General features: G+C 38.4%; 1 protein-coding gene across 1 annotated transcript in view; it reads right to left on the bottom strand.

The window, feature by feature from the left end:
- Positions 1–4,785: 4,785 nt before the first annotated feature.
- Positions 4,786–25,044, bottom strand: part of TRPM7 (transient receptor potential cation channel subfamily M member 7) — a gene marked incomplete at its 5' end in the record, with an annotated part of 55,398 nt that continues 35,139 nt past the window's right edge. Inside the window, 24 exons of the mRNA XM_084267934.1 lie at positions 4,786–6,316; positions 7,284–7,390; positions 7,481–7,532; positions 8,121–8,326; positions 8,637–8,719; positions 9,072–9,355; positions 9,954–10,019; positions 10,108–10,158; positions 10,514–10,539; positions 11,242–11,279; positions 11,755–11,825; positions 12,146–12,227; positions 12,930–12,989; positions 13,803–13,879; positions 15,542–16,680; positions 17,144–17,276; positions 17,946–18,130; positions 18,922–19,054; positions 19,600–19,774; positions 20,846–21,130; positions 21,741–21,869; positions 22,539–22,682; positions 23,327–23,482; positions 24,704–24,932. Of these exons, the coding sequence (XP_084124060.1) occupies positions 6,186–6,316; positions 7,284–7,390; positions 7,481–7,532; positions 8,121–8,326; positions 8,637–8,719; positions 9,072–9,355; positions 9,954–10,019; positions 10,108–10,158; positions 10,514–10,539; positions 11,242–11,279; positions 11,755–11,825; positions 12,146–12,227; positions 12,930–12,989; positions 13,803–13,879; positions 15,542–16,680; positions 17,144–17,276; positions 17,946–18,130; positions 18,922–19,054; positions 19,600–19,774; positions 20,846–21,130; positions 21,741–21,869; positions 22,539–22,682; positions 23,327–23,482; positions 24,704–24,932 (4,042 nt within the window). The 3' untranslated portion in view covers positions 4,786–6,185. The remainder of the gene's footprint in view (positions 6,317–7,283; positions 7,391–7,480; positions 7,533–8,120; positions 8,327–8,636; positions 8,720–9,071; positions 9,356–9,953; positions 10,020–10,107; positions 10,159–10,513; positions 10,540–11,241; positions 11,280–11,754; positions 11,826–12,145; positions 12,228–12,929; positions 12,990–13,802; positions 13,880–15,541; positions 16,681–17,143; positions 17,277–17,945; positions 18,131–18,921; positions 19,055–19,599; positions 19,775–20,845; positions 21,131–21,740; positions 21,870–22,538; positions 22,683–23,326; positions 23,483–24,703; positions 24,933–25,044) is intronic.

Genomic DNA, 25,044 nt, shown 5'->3' with positions numbered 1-25,044 from the left:
GAGCCCTGGGAGCTGGCTGTTCATCTCAAGCAGTTCCTCGCAGGAATACTTCACACTTTCCAAGCAAATGGAGTCATACTTCTACCTATTAGGAAAAAAACCCCACAACAAGGGAAATCTCAAATGCTGTGGCACTTGGTGTGTTAGGGATTCTAGAAAGTGGAACTGTCCTAAGGAGACATTTCCCGCTGTTTCAGGATCTTCTTTTTAAGTCACATTCCCATTTACTTTCACCAGGCAAAATACAGTGGCAAAGACTAATCTCCCACACCAAGCTCTTCCCAGTACAGTCAGGTACACCATTAAGAGGTGTTAATTAAATAACTGGGGGTTTAGACCGATTCCTAAAACTCCACTCACTCCTTCGACTCCACACACCTTTAGTCAGAAACTGTAACCAGCTGCACAGCGCTGCCCTACGCGCTCCTCCCTGCAGAACATGGGTCACATTTCCTTTCCTCAGTTCCAAACCCGTAGGTTGTGGTCCAGATGCTACTGTGAAAAGGCTTTTTCCATAAAATGTTACTTCATGCAAATTAAGTGAATTCAGTCTGTCCTGGACCAGACCGTCCCCATCCCCAGAAGAGAGATGTGAACATGGACCCTGCACAGCCCAGATCTGCTCGCTGATGTTGCTTTTTTTTTTTGGATTTTTAAAGGCCACTATTTTACTCTGATGCAGGAGGAGGGAAAATTCTGAAACCCCAACAGTCTTTGCTGAGCAAGAAAAGCCATTTCTTCCCTTTCAGCTCAGCAACACTTGCTCAAGTCCCCATATCTGGAGTCCTCTCAGGCTGACAGCCATTTTCTATCAGCCAAAAGCTCCAAAACAACTACAAACCTGTTTCCTTTTAAATTTCAGTAATAGTTGAGCCAACACTTACAAACAGCTCTACTTACAGACCAGCCTCCTGTGAAAAAACTTAACTCCATCTTTTTGTATCCATCTCTGAGAAACACCAACTTGGGGAAAACACTTTGGGACCAGTGGGTATGGGGGATGGCTGGGAAGCAGTGTTTGATCCAGCTCATGGTGTCTGGGCTGCCCCTTACCCTCTGATCTTCACACCATCATCTCTTCTGTCCAGTTCTGTGACGTAACCAGCAGAGTCCTGCATGTCCCACACCCCAGGCTCCCCTGGCTTTGTGATGCTGTTCTGTTCCCACAGTTCTCTCTAGTTGCCACTGGTGACTGACAGATGTGCTTCCTGTACACATCTGTGCACATTCCTGCTGCTCATGGCATGTCCTTCCCACCCACAACTGGCAACTTTGATTGACACAGCTATATCCCAGCTCCTACATCCCCTTCCCACCATCTGTTCTGGCTCAGGCAATGTCCATCCCAGTCTTCACACAGGAGAGGAGCAGGAGCCAGGTGATATTAGTCACTAAGTCTCTGAACAAAGTCTGTATTCTCTGCCATGAAATCAGCAGAGGGATGTACAGACTGGTAGCCATGTGGGATGGAGGAACTCAGATGTTGGATGCAAGTGCAGGGAAAGGCTGAGCTAAGGCCATGGCACAGGCTGAGGAACGAGGACAAACATCCAACCTGGAGAAACAAAATGCTAGAAAATTTCTGCAACATATCTGCTCAGTTGCAGCATGGGTGTGAGGGAAGAGGAAGCTTCCTCCTGCCTAGAGCCAACTTCCAAGGGCAGCTTTTCTTAGTAGTTCATTGCATTTTTGTGGAAACAAGCCTGCCACTGGTCACAGTCCTGAAAAAGGCCAGCCTCAAGTTTCCATCTCAGAAAAGCATCAGCTTGCCATCTTTCCTGACTTCAAAGCTCCCTGCAGGGAAGGTTTTCAGGAACTGTTCAAAGAGCATTTTACCCTTATCCTCCTTTTCCTGCTCTGCAACACCCCTCAGCAATTGTGGGGTCCGAGTTTCAACTTCTACTACTACTTGTATCACCACGTGTATCTCTCACTCAGCACAAACCCAGCAGCACGGCACAAACGTGGAAAACCACTGCCTGGAACTTTCCCCCACCCCCCTTTAAATTAGCCTCTGGTGTAGTACAACCCACATACTGACATGTCTTCACCTTCTATGTGGTTAAATAATACTGAGATCTATTTCAATACTACTAATGAAACAGTAATTAGCCCTACACCTCTGGCATATCTTACCTTTCCTGCCCATTTCATCTGGATTCTCCATGTCAGGAACTTGCTCCTTGATTTTCTTGACAAGCTCCTGTGACTGGACTAAACATCCTCATCACCTGCCCTACCGAAAAAAAAAAAATCATCAATCCATTAATGACAAGTATGAGCACAGCCAACTACTCATTTAGAGCAAGAGTACCAAACAAGATATCTTGTAAAACATCCTGAGAACTGCAGACAGGAGGAGGGAACCAAGTTAATTTGTCTTATACAAGACAGGGAACAATGACACTGCCAACTCTTTAGCAAGGACAAGGGCCTCTTAACAAGGGCTGGGCCAACCTCAACTAATTCTTAACGTTCTTATCAAGAGTCAAAGATAAGAAGGAGGACAATTTGAAGCAGCAGACTGAAAAGCAAGTACTATGGTCACGTACAGGCTAATGGCAGCATTAAAAAGCACTTTTTGAAACCATTGTTGGGAAACAGTAAGTTAAATTTGACCCCTAATAGCTGTCACACAGGTAGAACTAGATTGGTAGTGAGAACTGCTAAATCACTGCAATCATCAACTATATTTTCAGCATTTTAGAAAGACTATAAATCCATACAGCTGAATTTTGCTCTTCATACTAAACCCAGCAGTGCTAACACTCATCATCCAAAAGGCAAAAGTATATGCTTCTTCCTACTTTGTGTGGAAACTGAATCAAGACCTTGATTTACTATTTACTATCCCCCCCAGTGCCACATACTGCAGGCCCAGGGGCTGAGAATTAACCTCCAGTCCCCTTACCACAAACAGGATTACTTGCAAGGAACAGTGTTAACTGTAAGAAGATGAAATCAAAAGTCTTTTCAGAAGCATGGTTACATTTAACACACACACACACCCCAAAACACACTTTTTAAACTCAAATGACCGTTTAGGAACATTCAACATGAGTCATTCTGTGCAAGTTTTCAGGTGTAGTTTTTCCCCCTCCACCAAATTCTTGCAGTGTTAAGAGTTGTGGCACTGGGTGAGGTGCAACCACAAGCAAAGGAAATCACTGCCACAGCCTTAAAAGCCAAATCCCTCCTCTTCTGAGCCACAGCTCAGAAAGCAGCTCCCCAGGACACTCACCTGACTGACTTTGCCACAACAGATCTGGGGTGTTTCAGCACCTGAACACTGCAGGACAGCACTCGGTGATGCTGAGTTTACTGGGCTAATTAAATACACACACATATTTGAGGTTTTTGCAAACAGAAACACTGATGCTGGAGGAAATGGAAGTGCCTCTTAAACTAGAAGTTACAGAAGCATCCAACATTAATATAAAATAATGTTGAATATTCAGTTTAGTCTGCTGTTCAATGTGTTTTCCTCATATGAGATACACTCTTTAAATATCTTTTCAGTAGAAAAGCCACTGATGCACTTCAGATTTTTACTAAAAATAATTAGAAGTTTGAATGAGAATTCCTGTGCTGAAAAGCTAGACTCTAACAAGGTATGCTGGTATTTTGTTTCTGGAGAGAAGTTCCAACTCTGCTTCTGCTTTCTTCCTCTTCAGTGATCTGAAGGAAATTTAAATGCTGAAGGATCGCAGCTCTTCTCTGTTCACAGAGCACTTCAGGAGTGCTGAGGTTCAGCAGAGGAGTGACACTTGACATTCTCAACCAAATTCCATTACGTGGGGTTATCTCCATGTTCCTACAGCCTGACATCAACAGGACACAGCATTATCCTAACAAGGACAGGCTGCTTCTTCAAACCAACTTCTGGTTTTCTTTTCTTTGCTGGCACATCCTTCCAATGCCTTCCCTGAAATACACATTTTTTAAAAATCTGCTAGTTTCAAAGAGAAGACAATTGGTGAGAGCTGTAATTCTCCCCCTGCTCAGTTTAGACATAGGTGTCTCACATAATTCTAAGTCTCACAGGGTAAGCTAGTGCTCCTTCCAGGAAGATGTACAGAAATCTATGCAGTGTTCATTCCAACCTTTACACATACACTCCAAGCCTACTTGTCCCTTTTGATCTTGGAAGGGCTTCAGGTCACCAGGAGCAGAGGGAACACTCCCTGCTATTGCATGGACAAGAGTCACATCTGTTTATTCTGTTAAGGAATGAGTCACAGACAAAACTACTGAAGAGACTTTCTGTGGTTGTCCAAATTAACCATGTGTTGTTAACTGTTTGTCGGGAAACAAATTTCCAATCTTTTTCTCACAATTTTCCCCGAACAGTTTCCTTATTTCATACAGCAAATTTGGTGACATTCTCACACCACCCGAGGCTGCTCCCCACTGGAAGAACCAGCCTCCCTTGGAGAGTAACTGTTGCCGGTGCTTGGCTAAGAATGTAGCTTTAGAAAGGTGTAAGTACATCTTGAGTAACTGCCCATTACCTCACAGCAACAGCAGGGGACGCAGCCAGGCATCCAGGAAGCAGCTCCTCATGCAAAACAAACACCGTGAAGAGCTTGAAGATACTTCTGTCCCATTTACCCATCAACCCCATCACATATGTCTCACTACTATCAGTTTCCCCTTCCCACCCCTGGTTTCTAGTGTTAGCTGAAGCTGAGATATCTCAAAGGCAAACAACTGCTTTCATCCAGCATGGCAAACTCGACTTAAATTCACACAAATAACCTTTCAGACGAAGACAGACAGCAGGAGTCTGTAAACAAGAATAAATTTATTTTAGATTCTTTAAAGATTTAATGATATACAAAATGTATACAGTATTATATCCTTAGAACATTTTACCTTTCCCCGTCAAACATAAAACACCATTTAAACAGCTATTGTGTTCGTGCCTTAGGACTGTATCTATAAGATACACTACTGAATAAAAAAATTTATAGAGCTATATACTGCCCTTTTAATTAAAAATTACAAATTAGTACCTATGTAACAAAAACAAAACCAAAAACAAAAAAAATCGCAGCATGAAACTTCAGTTGGACAACAGCTCTTCCTTGCTGAACGCTCAACAGTATTTGGGACAGTTAAATTACCTTGTATTGGCATGAAGGTGCATTGCAATCTCCCGTACTGTACATAATGCTCATCCAACCCTAGTCTCTCTTAAATAAGTACCACAAATAACATAACGATAAAGATGTTTTCTACACAATTTTAAATACATTTAGAAGTTATGTGTACATTCGGCTCTGCTATACTGGTTTAGGAGATCTTTGGAAGGCATAACTTCTGAAGCAGTCACTACATACGAGGCAAAGCACTTCCAACTTGTGTTCTTACAAGGCAACTTATTTGGACCAGTACATACTAATTCTCCTATGAAATATGATCATACCAGTCTATCATGGCTTTGTTGTTATTTGACGGTGACTTGATAAAATTGAAATGTATAAAAGAAGGAATTCCATTATGCACAAGTAGGGCTCTATTCTACAACCCCCCAGCTTTACAGCCACGAAGCTGAATTCTGATTCAGGAGACACTCCCTCGCTGTCGGAACAGATGAAGTTCCTACCTTCAGCCTCAGCCTACACACCTCATTTGGCTCTGTCTTCTTCAAAAGGCCAGACTAAAAGACATCTGGTGAAAAAAATATTAGTGGAACACTTCCAAAAACGCTCACTCAAAGAATACTCTGGCATTACAGAGGTAGGTACTTTCTCCTGTCTTTTGCCGACTGACAGCAAGAGAGCTGCCAAACAGACAAATGCTTTTACCTTAAACCATCAACTACCAGAATCCTTTTGGTTTCAAGGCATATTGCACACCACAGGACTACAGAGAGAAAAATCTTCCACTAAACAAACAAACAAAAAATAAAAATAAATAGACCTTCTGCTAAAAAGCGCCTTTAAAAACGTATCTTAAATACTCATCGTTACTCAGCCTTTAAAATGATCAGCTGCTGAGCTGTTCTCCATAGATGTTATCACAAGGGGTTCGGTCCTTAGATTATGGACCAGCCCCAATTCCACCTAGCCAGCGATCCTGGTTTTGACAGATCTTTCTTTTAATCATAGTGAAGGAAAGATAAGTGACAACTTTGTGACATTCCACGCAGTTTGGATGAAGCCACTGATTTGGTCACATCATTAGAGCATCAGACGGATAGAATTAGCTGAATCGGATTCTTTGGTGCAGCTTCCAGGCTGAATTGTCAATTCAGGGGAGTCATCCTGAGGAAATATGATCTTGTCAGGTGTGTAATCATTTCTCTTCAGATCTGTACAAACAAAAACAAGGCACATTGATTACTATTTCTTGAGATAATGGAATCAGTGGGGCCCAAAGAATTGGGCACACATAGGTACTTACAAAGAAGAACTCCTCAATATACTCAGTGTCAGAAAATGATGGTTTTATCATACATGCAGTCAGAAGCCTAAAGCTCTGCTTTGAAAAAGTTATGGACACTACAGAAATATTTTATTTGGAGATATGATAGCAAGTATTGAGTCAACTTTCCATGGCAACCAGATCCTTCTGTGATCTGTTTTCCTGCTAGCAGGATCTACAACTCAAATTTTAAATGAATGACACCTCTCCATGTGAGAGACAACCTGTAAGAGCAGTGTGAAACAGGCAGGAATCATGGAAATTCCTTATGTTGTTCTGCTGAAGCCTAAAAGCCTGATACAGAGAAGCAATTTCAAGGTTCAAGATCAGTGTAGTGTAGTCTATGCAGCAAAACTGTCCGCAAATGGACATTTTTAAACAGATTTCTGCAGCCCCTAGATATGTCTGGGGTTTGGGGTTGTTTTTTTTTTTTAAAAAGACAAAATCCCCAACACCTCTACCCCCCCAAAAAATCCAACACACACGCACAACCCCCCCGCCAGCAAGCAAATAAGCATCATTTTGCTCCAGAAGCCTGAAGGTTTGCAGTCATCTTGACCTGCTTCTCCTACTGTTTTCATCTTTTCTTTCATTTTTTTTACTGTACCTCCTGAAGTTTTGGTCTAACCAGTCTACCTTCCTCAAACACTGTGCCTATGGCTATAGAGCCCACAGACATTAAATCCTCCAGTTACAATTTTATCTTAAAATGGTGTATTTTTTTAAAAAGCAAAATTACAACACAGCACCATTTAGTGCTTATTCACTTTCACAGCATGACATCACTTGTCTTGTTATGTACCATAAAACATTCCATGACACGAGTGTCTCAGAAGACACACAGCAACTCTTACCAGGAAGTTTAAGTTTCCTGCAGCAGGAATTGCAGTGATGCTTCGCTCTGAAGTTTTTAATTGCATCCTCTCCCAGATTGGCCGGGCCGAACACCATATCATATGACCTGAGAAACAAAGGGCACATAAACATGGGCTGCATGTGTTCTCTGGTGAAAGTTTTATCAAGTTTGGTTTAAACCCTTCTTGAACCTTACCTTTTCTCTCCAGCTTTTATCACGGAGGGATCTGTCAAATTTTCACCAACACCTTCAGACAGCACATGAAGAAAAAGTTAAATCTGATACATGACACAAATGCATTAATACTGAAAAGCCCTGGCATCCTTAGCTATGACTTCTCAGCTTCCCCAAGAAGAAAAGCAGAAGGGAGGAAAAAAAAAAGAAATCAAATTGTATGTAATACTCTTTATCTTTACAAAAATTGCTCCTAAACAAGCACTTTGTACTCCTCAGATTCCTTCTACCTATTTTGACATCTGCCTGCAAGTCCTGACTTCAGTTTTTACCCACAAGAACAAAGTTTCCTAGATAGTTCTCACAGCATGAATATCTGACACGCGACTCAGAATAAATACAGGTTATGTACTGGCACTAGAGAAATCTACCAAACCCCACAACTTTTTATGGTGCCTATCATTAGGAAACGATGTTGCTGCAGGATTTAATGCCATATTAAGTAAGAAAACCATAGATTCAGATTAAGTAGACCAAAATACCCTAAATAAGGCTTGTCATTTACTACAGGCATAAGAATTCTTAATAAAACGCTATCACAAGAGAAAAATGCACCTCCATCTACTTTGGCCCCAATCCCAAATATAAAAAAGGACACTACCTTGCAGATCTAGCACCAACAGCTCTCCTCTTGTATATTCATACGTCCAATGGCTGAAAGCTAGCATAACCTCTTCTAGCATGTTAGTTGGAATGATTTCATCACCATTATTATTGTTGTATTTTCTAAACTCTCCGGTCATGCACTCTTCAACTGCAAACCACTGGCCAGCAGAGTGGCAATATAACAGGAAAACTTCCAGGAACCTAGTTAAAAGCATACTTAATGAACCTATTTCCAAAATAGATGCCAAACATATAATTACTACTAGATTTCTGTTTGATTTAATAAGAATTTAAGTAATTTTAAGTTATTTATATTTTTACATTAGGCTAGGAAGTATCTAGGCACAAGAATCAATAGGAAGTACTGCCAAGGATAATTCTGCTTGACACATTCATAGTAACGTTCCAAGATGTCTATTCACACATCAGTACCTTGATATATTCCATCCATCTGTCAGCCAACCCTCTATGTCAATAGCATGCACCATGATGAACATTTAAATACACCCACCTGGGAGAATATGGAATGGACTTGGGCTTCATTTGATTGAAAGCAAAGGTGAGCTTCTGTGCTGCTCTCTGCTGTTGGATTTCCTACAATTCAAAGCCCATATTTCATTAGCTGCATTACAGGACAGGGAACAGTAGGCAGCCAAAAAAGCAGTGGGAACAGTATGTGTCTATTCCCAGTGGGAACAGTTTGTGTCTATTAGCCTCAAGGCAGTATAGCTAATTGCTTGCTTTTTAAATTATGTCTACGTGTAAGAGTTGGAGCATTTTGATTAAATAAACCATACTGGAGCAGAGCTTTTCAGCTCAAAGGACAGCAGACTAACCTTTTGTTCCTTTTCTTAATGCATATATACTAGTTTTTGGGGTGGTTAGAAGGTCCTGTTTAACATATAATACCTGACTATATTTAATAATTGACAAGGATAAAACTTACTCTCAAGCACAAGTGTAACACAGTGTCCTCCTTATAAATGCTTGACCAAGTATTCACAACTTCAGGAAGAAAAGATTTGATGATATAAAGATGTCCTGATTTCAGGATATCATATTCTGACCACGTGCATACTACTTTCAGAGCTCGACGTAAACCTCCTCCCATCTCCTCTTTACTTAGAAATTCAATTTTAGCACAGAGTCCCAGCTGTGACCAGGAAGACATGCTGTTGTTCAAGATGCTGGGAGAACTTTCTTCAAGGCGGTACACAGTGACTGGTTCGCCTGTGTTACAACACAAAAAGCAGTCACCACATGTTATTTTCCAGTTAAAGGCACTGAAAACCTACAGTTTCTTAGATTTCAACAAGTGGTTACTAACATCCTGAATTAAATTCCCTAAACTACATTGTGGGAAGACACCCTCCCTCCAACTTCTTTCATACATCAAACCAGTACAGCAGTTTTGCCCTCCTAATTAGAACTGTTAATGACACTGTTCAAACAGCATTAAGAAATAGTTGTTTACACTTTAATGGGAGTCAAAACAAAGGAATCCTTCCAGAATAATTTGTAAGAAAAACTGTTTGCATAGTGCTATCATCACTGCATCATTATTTCTGAGGACAACCACAATTAAATCTAGATTCATAATAAAGTGAGCTGCCCTAGAAAAGGCGTCCTACTCATTGATATTTTTGAGTTCTGCAACACGGACATTAAAGTTCTTTTAGTTCACTAGAAATTTAGTTTCACACTTGCTGTGAGCAAGCATGAAATTTGGTTTGATCATTCAATATGGGAAGGAATCTGTACAGAGTTTACTTTTGTTTTCTTGCCCAAAAGACAGTAGTGAACCAGCAACAAGGAATATAGTTCTTACCTCTGGGAGGCACAGGAGTGAATGGAATACTCTGTGATAATCTCATTAAGTTATTTCTTTCCACAGCTAGAGGAAAATGACAGCATTTGTTAAAGTTTAAGCATCTAATAAGTATCATTAAACATATGAACATTAGTTCATAAGAGGGACTGACCTGAGTAATAGTAATTGATATCCATGATAGGCTTGAAAGGAGAAGCAATGCCTGAAAGATTAAAAAAAGAAAAATAAAAAGATACTGTCTGCTCCTTGTACTGTGTATTAAGAGTACCACATGCAAAGAACACTTGCCACATCACTAGAGGTTGAAAGATGTACTATGCAGGAAATTAAGTGTCACACATAGGTAGCTCTTTAGTACTTGGGGAGGGGGAGTGTGTGTGTGTGGACAGTGAACAACTAAAAATTGTAGTGCTCAGTGGTAGGCTATTTATTTTAAAAAGAAACCACACACACTACTACATGTCCATTATGTTCAAACTTAGCAGTAGTTAAATGCAGTCTCAAACAGCTGCTTATATGAAAAGCTCCCAGCTTGTTTACTGCAGAAACAAACTTACCATTCAGCGCGTCTTCTTCAGCAGGCCTGTGAAATGCCACACACCAACAGTCATTGCCTCTTAAAAACCTACTTTGTATTCACTGATTTTGACACATCATCCTAGGTCACCTTGTTAACCTCACAGAATTGCTTTTATCCTATTTTTACAAGGGCAGCACAGGTTTCTTAATTACAAAACAGTAATGGGAGGCTGTTAAGTAATCTCATGTTTTAGAGCTATACTTTAAATACCACCAGGTCACGCACAGCATTATGTAAAGTTTGCATCACAAGAGCTCATTCCCACAGAGGTGCTTTAATTAAAAACTTGTTCACACCAGCTTACCCTTCTGTTATCAGATTAATAAGGTAATGGTTTTAACAGTTAACTTGGAGGATAATTGTTAACAGGAGCAATGTCTGCATGATTTCAGAGAAGGTCTACAGTTTGAAAGGTTGGGTAAAGACCTTTACCAGGAAGCTAGCTCCCTAATAAGTGTCAACAGAGTCATTTTCATTTAAGGGCATGTTTTGTACTCTGACATGTGGCCCCATTAATCTAAATAGAACCTGTCAAAGCATTCCAATGAACACATTCAGTTATTTATTACAAAAAAACCCCAAACCTTAAACCTTGTTTCTTCATTAACTGCAACTGAATACCACTGCAGCCAAAGACAGCAACCAAAAAAGAAAAATCAAAGTACAAAGTGATAAAACGGCTCCATTAGTAGAAAGCTTACTTACATTTGACTACTGTTTGAAGGTCTACCTTGTAACCAATCCTGTAAAACAATGGAGAGAAAATACAAAGGTTGTTTCAGTTTTGTAGGAGAAATGTAGTATAGGTAACTGAAGGTGACAATGTGTTTTAAGATCTTGCAGCACAGCCTGTTTATTGGAAACACTTCACCTGGCTGTACTGAACTGCAGTCGAATGGAAAGACCCAAATACAACTAAGGAATGGTAACTACAGTTAAAAGAATAGATAAGGTTATACATTCACTACATAAATAAACCAAAAATTGTGGGTTTTTTTCCATAAACAGGGAGCAGCATACATTTTCATAGTGAGAATATACACAATATGTAGTAGAGAACGTGCACAACTTTCTCCCTCAGTCAAAATAGGTCCCCCTCTGTTGCCTCCTTGAGCAAATGAGTCCACAAATCAGGATTGTTCTTTACACAACCTGTTTTCTTTATTACTTGTTCACAGTTTGTAGTTTTGCTCAACAACAAAAAAGGAAGATACTAACCGTCAGTAAGGCTGCTTTAGAGTCTACCTGCTGGGTGTCTTCACTTGATGCTCTTCGACTCTTGCTGTATACTACAAATGAAAGAGATTCATAACTAGACAGAGAACAGCATGTGTCAAAAAAGCCTGATGCACAACTATCTTTACAAGTTTCCAGCACAGTCCTGGCTAGAACACTTTGCTTTTTATGACTCTCACTATCTGTGGCAAATGCAGGGTAACAGAATTAAGTTGGCATGGCTAGCGAAAACACAGTAAAACACACGAGCAGATTCATGATAATATTTCAAGATGCTTTAAACTTTTGTGTTTCCTTTGTATATTCTTACAATACGCATTATCAGTGCATTTTAGAGATAAAATTAGGTCACCTGAAAACATGACACACTTACATTGTTCTGAATGGACTCCCAGAGGGTCAGTAAACCCACCACAAGAACTAGATTGCCTTAGACCACAGTCAGTTTGAAGACCCTACAAATAAACAAACAAATAAATAAATGTACATTTCATTAGTCTTTCACCTATCTTACAGAATACATCCCCCACACACACACCCCATCCCCCAGACATGCAGATGCCTCTGTGTGTGCGTGTGCCCAAAACATGTCTATACCCACACGTGTGTGCATGTGTACAAGACTCTGCATTTATATACGCACAAGAAAGACTATTATTTTACATCTCTAAACATAAATACATCACTGAAAGGCAAGACATGGAATGCATCTACTGAAAGTGTCCTCTGAAGACCCATTTTTAAGCCTATTTGCATTTCAGTGTTCAGCATAGCACACACGCTCGGTGTCTCATCGCCTACAATGACTGCAGGGCCTCCGTGGAAGGTAAGAAGCGACTCAGTCCCACCAGTGAAGAGGTGATAATTATATTACAGTGTTTAAAAACAGTGGTACTGTCTGGAAATGCTACTGGAGTTTCCATCCCAATGGTACCAAACATGGAACTATTTAGACCTATGTCAAGGAGACATCCAGCTCTATTTGTACAAAGATTGAACTGCAACTGCACCTCTCTCATTTCTTTTTTTAAATCATGACCAGAGTTCACTTGCAGATAATGATAAAGGAACACAGAGTTCCCTGCCTTGCTGAAACGAATACATTTGCTATCTAGTGAAAATAATGCCTCTTACAAATGGGATCTTTCTTTACTTACTTGAAGTCTGGTTGTCTCTATGCCCTCCAATATAGCCTTTTTGAAGTCTTCCTGTTGCTCCTATTAAAAAAAAATAAAAATCAAACACAAACAAACCCCCAAATCAAACAGAAAAACCCACGAAACAAATAGTAAACATTATAACAAAAAAAAAAAACAAAACCAAACCAACAAATAAAACCCAACCACACCATACAAGAATACACACACAAAAAAGCTTTTTGGTCACACAATATACTTATCAGAAGGTCCAGAAGGAGCAACTCAGCAGAACACTGACATTGCAAATGGTCACAGTGCAATTCTCAAGTCAGATTCTCCCCCGAATTAGGGGGTAACTGCAAATGGTAACTTGTATTTACTAACTTATCTCAACAGCTAGAGTGACAAAACTATAGCACTTGGAGGGCAGGTTTGCAACAATAACATTCCATTTAATTATTTTTATTATTAATAAAATGGGAATTATACATAATTTTAGTTTATGGTAAGTAAAGGCCTTTAATTCATGGAAGCACAATGAAAAATTTTTGTTCCTTTTTAAAATAATTTACACTACCATTTTGCTCTGTAACATACCACAGAAATCACCAAAATCTTCCTAAATGTCGATCTTGAAACTTCTGAGTGTCAACTATTTCATTAAACGCTAATTATGAGATCCACAATTGTATCTTAATTCACATTCTAGTCATCTCAGATTTCCTAACTTCAGATCTTCTTTAATATTTCATTAGTAGCAACAGTACTTGATGTGTAGTTATGGTTTTCACTTTTTTTAAAGTTTAAATCATAAACCAGATGCAAAACGCAGCCTGGAAAGAATGCTTGAAGCTTTTTTATGTTGTGTTCAATAAAGTTTTCCACACTTACCTCAATATCAGCACTTCTTTCTTTAAATTTGCTTGCTGCCTCTTTAAACCGCTGCAACTCCATGCTGTCTCTGTGACCTTTGACACAGTGAATTGAAAAACAGGATTCAAAATCAAGGGCCTGATTTTTTCTGACCACGCCAATAGTTTGCATCACCACAGGAAAGGGTTACAAACCACTTCAGTTCCATGTGCCTGTTTGCACTAGGGCAGACTTTCCAAACAGACTCCAGTAAAGATCAGTGTAACAAAACAGGAATGTGAAACTATTGCTTTTCCCACATGAAGGTGTGGCTTGCCACTATTCCAAAAGTAAAACTCCCATTTTAGCATTTTACTCAAGCAAATGCTCCTCATGTGAAAGGAACAGGGCAGTCTGAATTGCAGCCTTTTTCTGCAGGTACAACAAATGGAGGAAAAGCAGACAGTTTTCTTGAGGTAGCTTTTACAATATGCCCTTCATCCTCCCAGGTGTAAAAAATACTTTTCAGAATTCTTTGAAGCACGTGGCTTTCTAAAAATCTACTTGGCTTCCCAGTGGAAAGCTGCACTGTGCCACAAGTTTTATGAAACCTGGACACTATGAATGAAGAGCATGTTCTAAATGCTACAGATGTCAGAGGACCATACACTAAGAATCTGGCTCCAGTAAAATAAGTATAGTTAGTATTCAAAGTTATTAGTGGTGAAGTACATTTAAAGATTAGAGTTATACAGTCACTGTCCATTATTCCTGTTTAGTTCTTGCTTTCTGAATTTTTTAAAAAAGGTGTTTTTTTTAAACCAGGAGGAAATCATAAATAAATAGCTAGAGAGCATGCAAATGTGTAGACACTTTCTACTTCTAGACAAATCTAAAAATGCTAGTGCATGTATGTAACTTCTTGGAACCCCCAAGTTTCACACCAGTAGAATAAACTCTTGTTTAAAGATATCAATTTTTACATCCCCAGCAAACCTTTGGACAACACTGAGACATCCCTGAACAACTGAGGCAAGACAACACCTCTGCAGGCAACCTTACAATTCCAGATTACGATCTGCTATACACTAAGCGTACTTAAAGCATTATGTACTTTACAGAAACCAGTTAGTAAACCCACACCTGTGTTTTGCAATGAATCTGCCACTGTTTTACCAGCCAAACACATAGGTAACTCTAACAAAAAATGTGCAACTTTTTACTCTTATGCAAAAAGTTGAGGGGAGGCATAATGCTGTATTTAACAAAGGACTTTGGAAACTTCCAAAACTACTGCTGAAAGATATGCTAGCCTAGGCAACAGTGGAAGATCCCAGTTATAACAGTGTTTAGAAACATAGTATAGGAGGATCCCTCAGCTTGACACAGATACCACAAAGATGCTTGTCCAGGATTCCATCAGCCTCAGAAGTCTTCTGAAATTACGTCAAGAAATAGACAATATTTTTAATTTATGCAATGAGGAGGTAGGAGGTTTAGAATGACTCCCAAATACTTTGTCTACAATGGTGATACCAAGTAGTAGAGCTGCTAATTGCACAAAACTGCTATACTCATCCACCAGCTAATGCTTTTCAGAAAAAATATTGTCTATGTGACAGAATTATAAAGAAATGTAAGTTTAAGTAAGAAAAAAAAATATTTGAGCAACGTAGGGAAATTAGAGATGTTAAAAGCAACAAAAGCAGAGCAAAATGGTAGAGTCACCTGCAACCGGAATACACCCAAAATACTAGACAATTCTTGATAAGTCAAACCTTGTGGCTTAGATTTGGTCCACAGTTTATGAAGCAGTCCCATAAGGATGTTAGAACATAAATCTTGGGTTTGTAGTTCCATTGCATGGACATGCTGACTTTTGGGAAGTTCATCTTTAATATTCAATTTTCCATGCGAGCCGCTACGGTTGACTGTTGATGTCAGGTCGCCAGTTGACAAAGCGAACTTCCTTTGGGGGTTGTTCTTCAGTAAGTTGACAGAGGACTGGTGATCACATTTGTCAACTCTGCAGCTGTAGTTATCATTAGTGTCACTCTCATCATGAATAAAACCACAATTAACGTATCCTCCATTTTCAACACAAGGTTGGGTGAAAGCAATGCAAGCAGAGCCAGAAGCAAGAGGATAAGAGCAGCTAATTATGACTTCAGGACACTCAGAATCTACTTTTTTATACTTACCCACAAATGCACCAAATTCTACATTATTATCTCCTTCTGTAGCCTTAGAGAAAACAGTCTCTTCATGCTTTGCTGAAGAATCCAGTTGACCTTTGCAACTGGGCCGAGATGGAGTGCTAACAAAGAATTTAGCTGTTGGGGATGTTATATGTGGCATGCTGTTGGACGAATTGCCTAATTTTTTACTTTTACTAATAGATTTTGAGATCTCTGCAGCCTGTATTCGTTGGCGAAGTTCTGGAGGGGAAACGGCATTTGAAAATAAGGCACTGCCTGAGGAACCTGCCTCTTGAAAGTTTGTTTCTTCTCTTCGAGGAACTGGAGCTAACTCCTGACCAATTGTCTTATGTTGGGCTTCTTTTTCATCACGTATAGAAATGTTACAGAGTAAAGCATTGTTACTTTCAAGGCCTCCTTGCGGAAGAGAACCGAAGACGTTCCCGATGCTATGCTTCTTCCACACAGATGATCTTAGAGAGCCATCCTCAATGAGGTTCTGTGCCAAATGCTTTGAAATGCTCAACTCCCGTGTGATTTCGTTATGCACCTTGCTGGCTTCTGAAGCTTTCTGTGCAGTCAGTGTTTTCAGAGTATCCACAGTTAGTGCAGACAGATCCTGCAGGTGGCCAATCTGTGAATCTAAAGACTGTAATGACCGTTTTATGTAGTTGACACGATCACCAACTTCCTTTATCTGAATGCACATTTGTTCCACCCTAAGAAAAATCAAATTATGAAGTAGCTATGAAAGGTAATTTTCTCAATATGAAAAAGAAACATCTTTGCAATTCTTTCTGTCCATTAAAGGAAAAAACCTCTGAATTTTCAAGATGGCATACAACATAGCATTGGACTATTTTATAACACAACACTTGTACGTCCTTCTGATTCACAGAATTAACACATCAATAGGGCCTACACACTTTTTCACCTGTATGAGTTTCTAAAAACATCATGAAAGCTAAATAATACAATTGCCTCAGCTTACTGAATGCTGTTACACCTCAGGGAGCATCAATCCCATTGTTAGTTTCTGCATAGCAATGGGAAGACACTATCTAAAGTTTGCATAAACATTTATTTTCTTTAGCTGTGCTATACTGCCCTTAAAGCACACTTCATAAGCCTGCAGACATTCTAAGCTTCACTACTCAGAAATTGTATTTGTAAATATTCTACCGTTCAAATGTGACTCGAATCCTCTCCTCACTTCCAGTATGAAATTTATCATCCTTTTCATTGAAATACATCTCAACACACAGCTCTTCGAAGTCATGAAGCTTCTTTTGATCTTCTTCTGTCAGGAAGAGTTCTAAAGAGAGATTGCACAGTTAAGAAGGTGCATATGTACTTAAGTAGTACAGGTGTTGGAGACTAATACCCACAACTTTACAAAGGGTGTTAAAAATAAAATAAAAGAAAACCAAACCAAAAAAACCTATAGTCCCAGCTAAGTCCCTTCTCTTCTCCTTGCTAGAAAAAAGTTAAAGGTCAAAGATTTCCACTAAAATAAATAGCAATTCTGAGAGGATCTGCACACAACATTACCATACCATATGCTACTGCCCTCCAATCCCTTATTTCTCTGAGACAGAAGCTAATTCCTTAGCTGGATTTTATCACCTGTGGAAGACTTTTTTTTCCCTTTTTAAATTTTCAAAGGTTTTCCAGTAAAAACAGATGTTTTCTAGTAGGGGGAAAAAAAAAATCTTCCCCCTTTATTCTAATAGAAAATCTAACAGCAGTGGTTTGTGTCATTAGTCAGTTTGAAGATTTCTAGGGGCTGTGCATTATACCCTTCATAAAGACACTGAAGTCTGAACAAACTTAGTCTTATTTGATACTAAAAACATGGAAAATTAAGCCCTACTTCAACTTTCTTGAGACTATACATTACAATGAAGAACACAGACCTTTTCTGACAGCTTGCTTTAGTCATAAAAAAATTACTGCAATTTTTTTGGACAATAACTGTACATACTTGGCCCATCTGAAGTCTTGTCTGTCTTTCTTCTTTTACATATACAACAGAACAGGGAAGCCATATGGCTAAGAATAATAAGTGGTGGAGGCAGAACAGGTTTTTCATGGTAGGCCATAATGAAGTGATAGCGTTGATACTTCCACACGATGTTTGAAATTGCCTTGACTTGTAAATACACATTGCTGAAAGGGAACAAAAAAACCAATTAATAGATCAAGGTGGGTTTGGGGGGAGTGGGGGAAATGGGATTTGTGTTTCGGGGGGTTTTGAGGGTGTATGGGGTTTTTTTCTTAACACTTTGATAACAATCTTTAATTCTGAAGCTAGTCAACTAAGAGGCAAAAGCACATACTTGTTCTTTACTAAAGAATTATTTTTAATGGCAATTGGAAACATGACATTCAAGAAAACACCATGATCCAAAGCAAGGAAAATCTCAGTACTTTTCCTAAGAAATAAATCACACTGAGATCAAATTTCAAGTTAGCCAAACAAAATTATTTCTAACTAACTCCAGATTTTCATATCAGACCATGTTAATTCTATAGTCTGCTGTTCTTCAGTGTTAGTGAGCTGCTTATTCCCATAAATCAAACACTTGCAGAGAACTGCAAAAGATGATTTACTAAATTCAACTCAACCAACTACAGAAAGTTAAATTAATCTAGGAACAACAGTCAATATGAAGATCTAGAAAAAAAATGTGTTTGTTTTCTGACTGAGAAGTTACATTATGCTTTCAAATTGTAGACTTCCAATTCCCCATGCCTCAGGAACGTGACATATCACATGCTTCCCTACTACTTGGTCACAGGCTTGCAGTGAGCAGGAGTTGAAGACCAGCCTTAGAACCTGAAAAAGCTTCCAGCAAAAGGGATTGCTTTGAACTATCGTCAGTTCTTCTTATCTTGTCATCTTATTGCTGTGAAATAGAAATAGATTAGCAAAAGCTAATAATCATCCATATACTTACTTGAAAAATGCAATAAGAAGATTAACCATAATTATGTACTGTACAAAGAGGTAGACGGCTTGAAGAAACGGTGTCAACCATGTTCCTGGGCCACAGAGATGAGCAACTTTTTCATCAGAATTATTTGCACATACTGGGTTGGGGGAAAAAAAAAAAAAAAAGACACAGAAAATACATACAGCTTTCAGAACTCCCAGCAGGTATAGATGGGGGAAGGGAAAGATCAGCTACAAAGACTGCAACTACCAACTATCACACACTAGTTCTGTAAGTTAAAATGTCTCCATGCATTTAGGAACATGGTAGCAAGATACAGAAGACAAGCTTTCTGGTTAATACTATGCTGCAGTCATATTACTGGCTGAAAAAATAGCATAATACCACAGCCAAAATTCTGGCATGACAGCTATGAAGGAAAATGCCAAAATCTTGCTGGGAATAGCCTCATGAGAAATGGTGATAAAGTTTTCATTAGAAGCCATTCAAGCTTTACCAAGAATAGTGCAAAAGTCAAGAAGTTACACAGCTGCAACCCATGAAGAGGAGATAATCCAGTGAATGGAACCAATGGCAACAGTACTGAGCTAAATTTTGCTTCAAAAATCAGTTTCTGAAGACCTTGAAAAGATCTTAGAGTAAGTTTTCTTCTTACTTGCTTCAAATATTGCAGTGTCTTACCATCAATTTCATAGGCATACACTTCACCAAAAATCATCCAGTATGGATGAAACACAATATCTCTAGCAAGAGTCCAAGATGGTGCCTCATCAGGATACAAGATTGCCTTCCTGGGAACACCAAAGCTAAGTAGTACAAGTGCCATGATCACCACAATGTAAAACATGTTGGCCACCTATTAACACAAAAAAAAGGCCATTAAACCACAAGGTCATAATTATGATTTCACAACTTTAAACAATTTTACACTGACAGTGTAAGCTTATTGAATTCTAAATATTACATAAGGAAAAGAGTCTGAAAATTTTGTTAGATAACAAGTCCTGTAAAAATATGGGGGTTTTCTGTCCTTTCTTACAGACTATCCAGTAGTTAGCATCCTTGGGCAAAGGCAGCTGAGAGTTATTTCCTTGGTAACACAAATATCTATTATGCAGCTGAGTAGCAGCTAATAAACATTCCTTCCTAAAGGTACTCAATAGCTGCAAAACCCACAGATGTAGTTTTCCAAGGGCTGAATTGCAGAACCTATGCCTCTTTAACAAAATCCAAGTGAGAAACGAGTAACTTGATGCCCTTGTTTTTCAAGGCAGGGTTCAACTTTGTAGGAACCGTTTTATAGGAGGAAGAAAAACAAACACCCTTTCCACCTCTGTATTTACATTCTCAAGTATTAAAATATTTAACATTTAGAATAGCTCACTGACAGTAAAGCTAAATTATTTATTTTTAAATTTAAACAATTTGAATACTTTTATGTGAGCAAAGACAAGAACACAGTTAAATCTATTCCCAGCTTTCTATAGCCCAAAATATGAAGGTGCTTTACAAGACTAAGCAGGTTAGTCTGGCACTGGGAGCATGCAGAGACATGAAAATCAAGACTATAAGTTAATCTCAGACCTAAAAAGGAAGGAGTGCTAGATGAATCAGGACAAAGGCATCATCATACTCATTCAAATCTCTGACATCTAATTAAAAATCTGACCAGAGAAGGAAGATTTGCCAGCTTTTTCCAGATACGTGACAGAGAAAGCTCCATAATAAAGTAAACCACCTAATCAGTGTTTGTTTCGAGACACATTATATTAAGACTGCTAATCCTGCACAATGAATTGTTGATATATTACACCAGGATAAACAACCTTTTTCTAAATAAAACACTGAGAAAATTCGTAAATGTATGCAGCAAGACATAGATTTCAGTTGGGGGGGTGGGGAAGACAGTAATAAAAGTAGTTCTTACCATTTTCCCAATCATCATCACGTAAGGGCCAGCCTGCTGATTTACAGCTAGAAAATCCAGTAATCTCACATACCAAAAAATAATATTGAGACAGTATGTTATTCTTCCAGCAACAAAGACATAATTTTCTCTGTAAGTGTTTTCACCAAAATTTCTCTTTGCTCCAAATCTTAATGCAAACCCAATGAAGAAAGTGACAATGGCAACTGTGTCACTGATATTGAAGTAATCACTGAACCACACTTTAATCTTCTGATTAATCTTCCCGGCCTCTGACATAAAAATCTGCAACAGAAATAAAAGTCAGACCTGCTCACACTTATTGCATGTGGACCAACAATAAAATATGTTCATTAGTAGCATATTTATATTTGCAAAAATAAATTATCTAATCAAATTAGTAACTGTTTTACACTGAAGAATCAAATACAGCATTTAACCGTGCCAACTTCACAAGAAGGACAAGGAGGACGCATGTTTCCTGTCTGAACAATACATGAAGGAATTTTGGGTTTGGGTTTTTTTTACTGGTTGTGTATTTTCTTTTGAGACAGTAACTTATAAAAGTGAACCCTCCTTTCTGCCCTGTCAGTTAGGCCTGATGTACCACGCTAATTAACTTGTTATTTAAAAATTCTTACGGAACTTCTCAAAAGTTTCCCGCTGACCAACAACATTGTTGGATACCAATCTTTTCTCAATAAAATGGTTTTGTTTTGTCATCTTGTTCATAGCACAGTGGTAGAGTTTGTCTGACACTAAGTAATAAATGCGTTTCACCCCTTAGAAAAGTAAGTCTGTTGATTTCATTACAAACAGCGAGTTACAGACACAGTTTAAAGGATACCATTTAACTGACAAGGCAAACTAAACTCCTGGGTTGTTACAGACATACCTCACGAATTTTCTCAATGGCTGAGGTGAAAATGTAAGCAATGACAATCCACTCTTGAACAGACGGCAATTCTTCCATTTTTACAAGAACCACAAATGTGTAGAGCATGAGGAATCCCAAGTAAGCCAACTAAAAACAGCAATGAAAATTACACATATAATTACCAAACGGTTCTTTATAGATGTGCACGGAGTCTTTTGATGTGGTATACAGTAAAAGCTTCAAGTGGGATTACAGTACTATATTTACCCCTTTGAGCAGACAAGTTATTATTTGTAAGGGGATGCAGACATTCTCTTCTTAGAAGAGGAAAAATAGCTGTAATAAGCTACTTAAGAACAAAATTTTGCTAATATTACAGCTGGTTTTCCTTTAATGTAAATTCTAGAGTTTCTATTACAATAATTTAAACAAAGCTGTGCATGAACACTTGAGCCTAATAAATTACAGAATTCCTGCTAGCAACTGATGAAATTGATTACTCAGACTAGAATAACAATGTCCACACTAATTATTCCCTTAGCCAAAAATAAAAAAATTCTCAAAGCCAACATCATGAATGTAAAACAAAAACAAGACCAAAGCCACACACAAACAAAACAAAACAAAAAATCCTCAAACCACAGAGCACCATATGTGCATATGGAAGTTTTTCAAAATCAAGTAATTCTCATCTCCAGCTTCACAAAGCAAGGGGGGTTTTGTTTATTTTTAAAGAGTGCTTAAACTTTGATTCAGGTCACAAAAATCTGCATTCCATTTCCAAATAAAATACACTTGTCACAGAAAAAAACTCACCGTATTAAACCAAAACTTCACAATTGGTGCATGATAAAACGCGTAAAATTTCTGTGTAATTGGAAGTCTTTTTGGTCTTGCTGGAGTCTCCATATCATGCTTTTCTGAAGTACTGTCTAAGATCCTTACTTCTTTAAACACCTCCTAAAATGAAAGGGCTGTTAAATTCATATACAGAAATGTCAGGGAAGACCGCAGGCCTGCCAGCGGCCTAGCTCTCTTCACTCAAAACATAGGCCCTGACAATATCCTCATGTTCTCATGAGGTGGAAAAAATTACTAATGCTGAGAGGAACTTAATAATCACATTCTCAAAACACAGCAGCTTTGATGACAGGGGTACAGGCTACCCTAATCCAAGAAGTTGTTATGAGAAGAACTTGGGAGTAACGGAACATGTTAAGAACCAGTCATAGTAAGATGGTCAAAACAGCCAGTGTGCGGATGTTTTTCGGCATCAAAGGTAAACTAACAATATTTAGCTATAAGATATGTTTATCAGAACTCGTTATAATCACTAACCACAGTAGGGTGTAAATAGTTTATGTAACCAATTGGCAGTTTTTTAGCTTGCCATGTCTGCAGTAACAAAGGTATAGAATTTGTATGATTTCACCCAACAAAAGGCTTCATCTAAAATTGATATTGAATTGTGTGTTGCTCATTACCGGCTACCACACAGAAATACATTCTTTTAGCCATTAACTTTAACTCCTGCTTTAATTTTAAAATGTAAGAGTTTTAAATTAGACATCTTGGTTTTAGTATCTCCCCCTGCTCCCCATTACCATAGGTATTTCATCTGCTGCATTCTGAAAGTTGTTTTCACTGTCATCCATTGCCATTTGATGGGCATCTTGAGATTGAGGAATGTGTGACATTTCAGCCTTGGTCTTATATTCCAAGAGCAGTATAGCAGGGGGGAGTAAAATACTCAGTATCACCTGAAAAAGACGAAGACTAAGTGCAAATTGTTCATAGCTATGTTAAAGTATCAAAATATACCAACACACAGAGTATCCTCTCAAAATATATTACCCAAATATCACTTGCTTGTTACTCAGGAAAGCAAATAATTAGTTAGAAAATAATTAGTTGTTATTATACACACTTAAGAGCCTAAAATCACATATACAGAGCATTCCTTGACTTAAAGCTTTGGGAAAGGGGAATAATCAACAAATTCCAAAACTAAAAGCCAATTGAAAGAATGTACTCCAAGCCCAAGGGTCCAGATACATACTGCTTACATTCTGTTCTTTAATGCACTCCCAGAAACTCTGCAACACTGTACTGTCAAGGTATTTAAGCTACATATACAAGTCAAGGTTGTAGTTTTAGGGTTTTGGGATGGTGGTGGTATGCATTTTGTTTTGAGATTTTTTTGCTGCTTGGGTTTTTTTCCAACTTAGGGTAGAAAAATGCACTAAGATATGGATGAGGAGAGTAAGTGAAAGCTATTTACTGTCATTAGCCTGGTACAAAGCAAGCAAGAAAATGGTTAATCAGTTATCAAAAAGTATTTTAGTAGGTCACAAGTTAAATGATGTTTGTAGATATTTTGTAGGAAAGGGTTTTATTATATTCCTAGCAACAACTAAGTTTTGGTACAACATCTCAAAGAAATATGCAAGACCCATTTTGGTTCAACTGATCCGTACCACAAAGGGCACCACTGGAGAACTTATCCCCGAGTTGCTTGCCCTCATTTTGTTCTGCTCACTGCTTTTGCTCAGTTTCTTCCTCCAAAATACAATATACACAAAGCTTTTATACAGCAAGTCTCACGTGCTGCCTGTAAAAAGGCAAAATGCATGAAACTATTCTTACAGTGGATTCTGTCTGTTAAGGTTTTTTTACCACTAAGTTTTAGTAGTGGATTAGTATTCACATGATCTCTTTAAGCCTCTGATTAAAGGCTACTTGCCTGGTTTTTGCCTTCTCTATTTCTGTACCTTATTTGAAAAGATAATAGAGTGTCAAAAGAAGAGTTAACAATAAATACTTCCAATTTTGATTATGTTAAAGGAGACTTTTTACAGGATTTTTTAACATAACCTATAGCTGTGAAAGCTTTATATTAATAGCATTTAAACACATGCTTTCCTTCAATTTAAACATAATTTCCATTGACTGTTTTTACACCAATAACCCGTGGCACTTACTTTGTACCATGAATTCTTTCTCATGTTCAGCCTTCCCATCCACATATCTGATAACAACATCTGTGTACAAGTATGTGCTACAAATGGACGAAGTCTTGATGACACTGCTAGCTTCAGACAAGTTGAGTTGCTCCAATTTTTAAGCTCATAGGTTAGTAATTTCATTGCCATAGTTTCATCTTGTCGGAAGGACTGTTCTAACAGTTCAACTGCCAATTGACCAAACTCACTAGAAAGAAAAAAAAAATCAATGAAAAAAAATGTAGTGTCTATGGAAATGACCTGGAGTTTAAGTTCATTTTCTTATGCAATCAAATTCCCTGTAGCACAACTCGAAGGGA

This window comes from Gallinula chloropus (assembly GCF_964237585.1).
Source record: "Gallinula chloropus genome assembly, chromosome: 9".
Classification (NCBI taxonomy): domain Eukaryota; kingdom Metazoa; phylum Chordata; class Aves; order Gruiformes; family Rallidae; genus Gallinula; species Gallinula chloropus.
The sequence above is the reverse complement of the archived record's forward strand: the minus strand, read 5'-3'. Positions and strand labels throughout refer to the sequence as shown.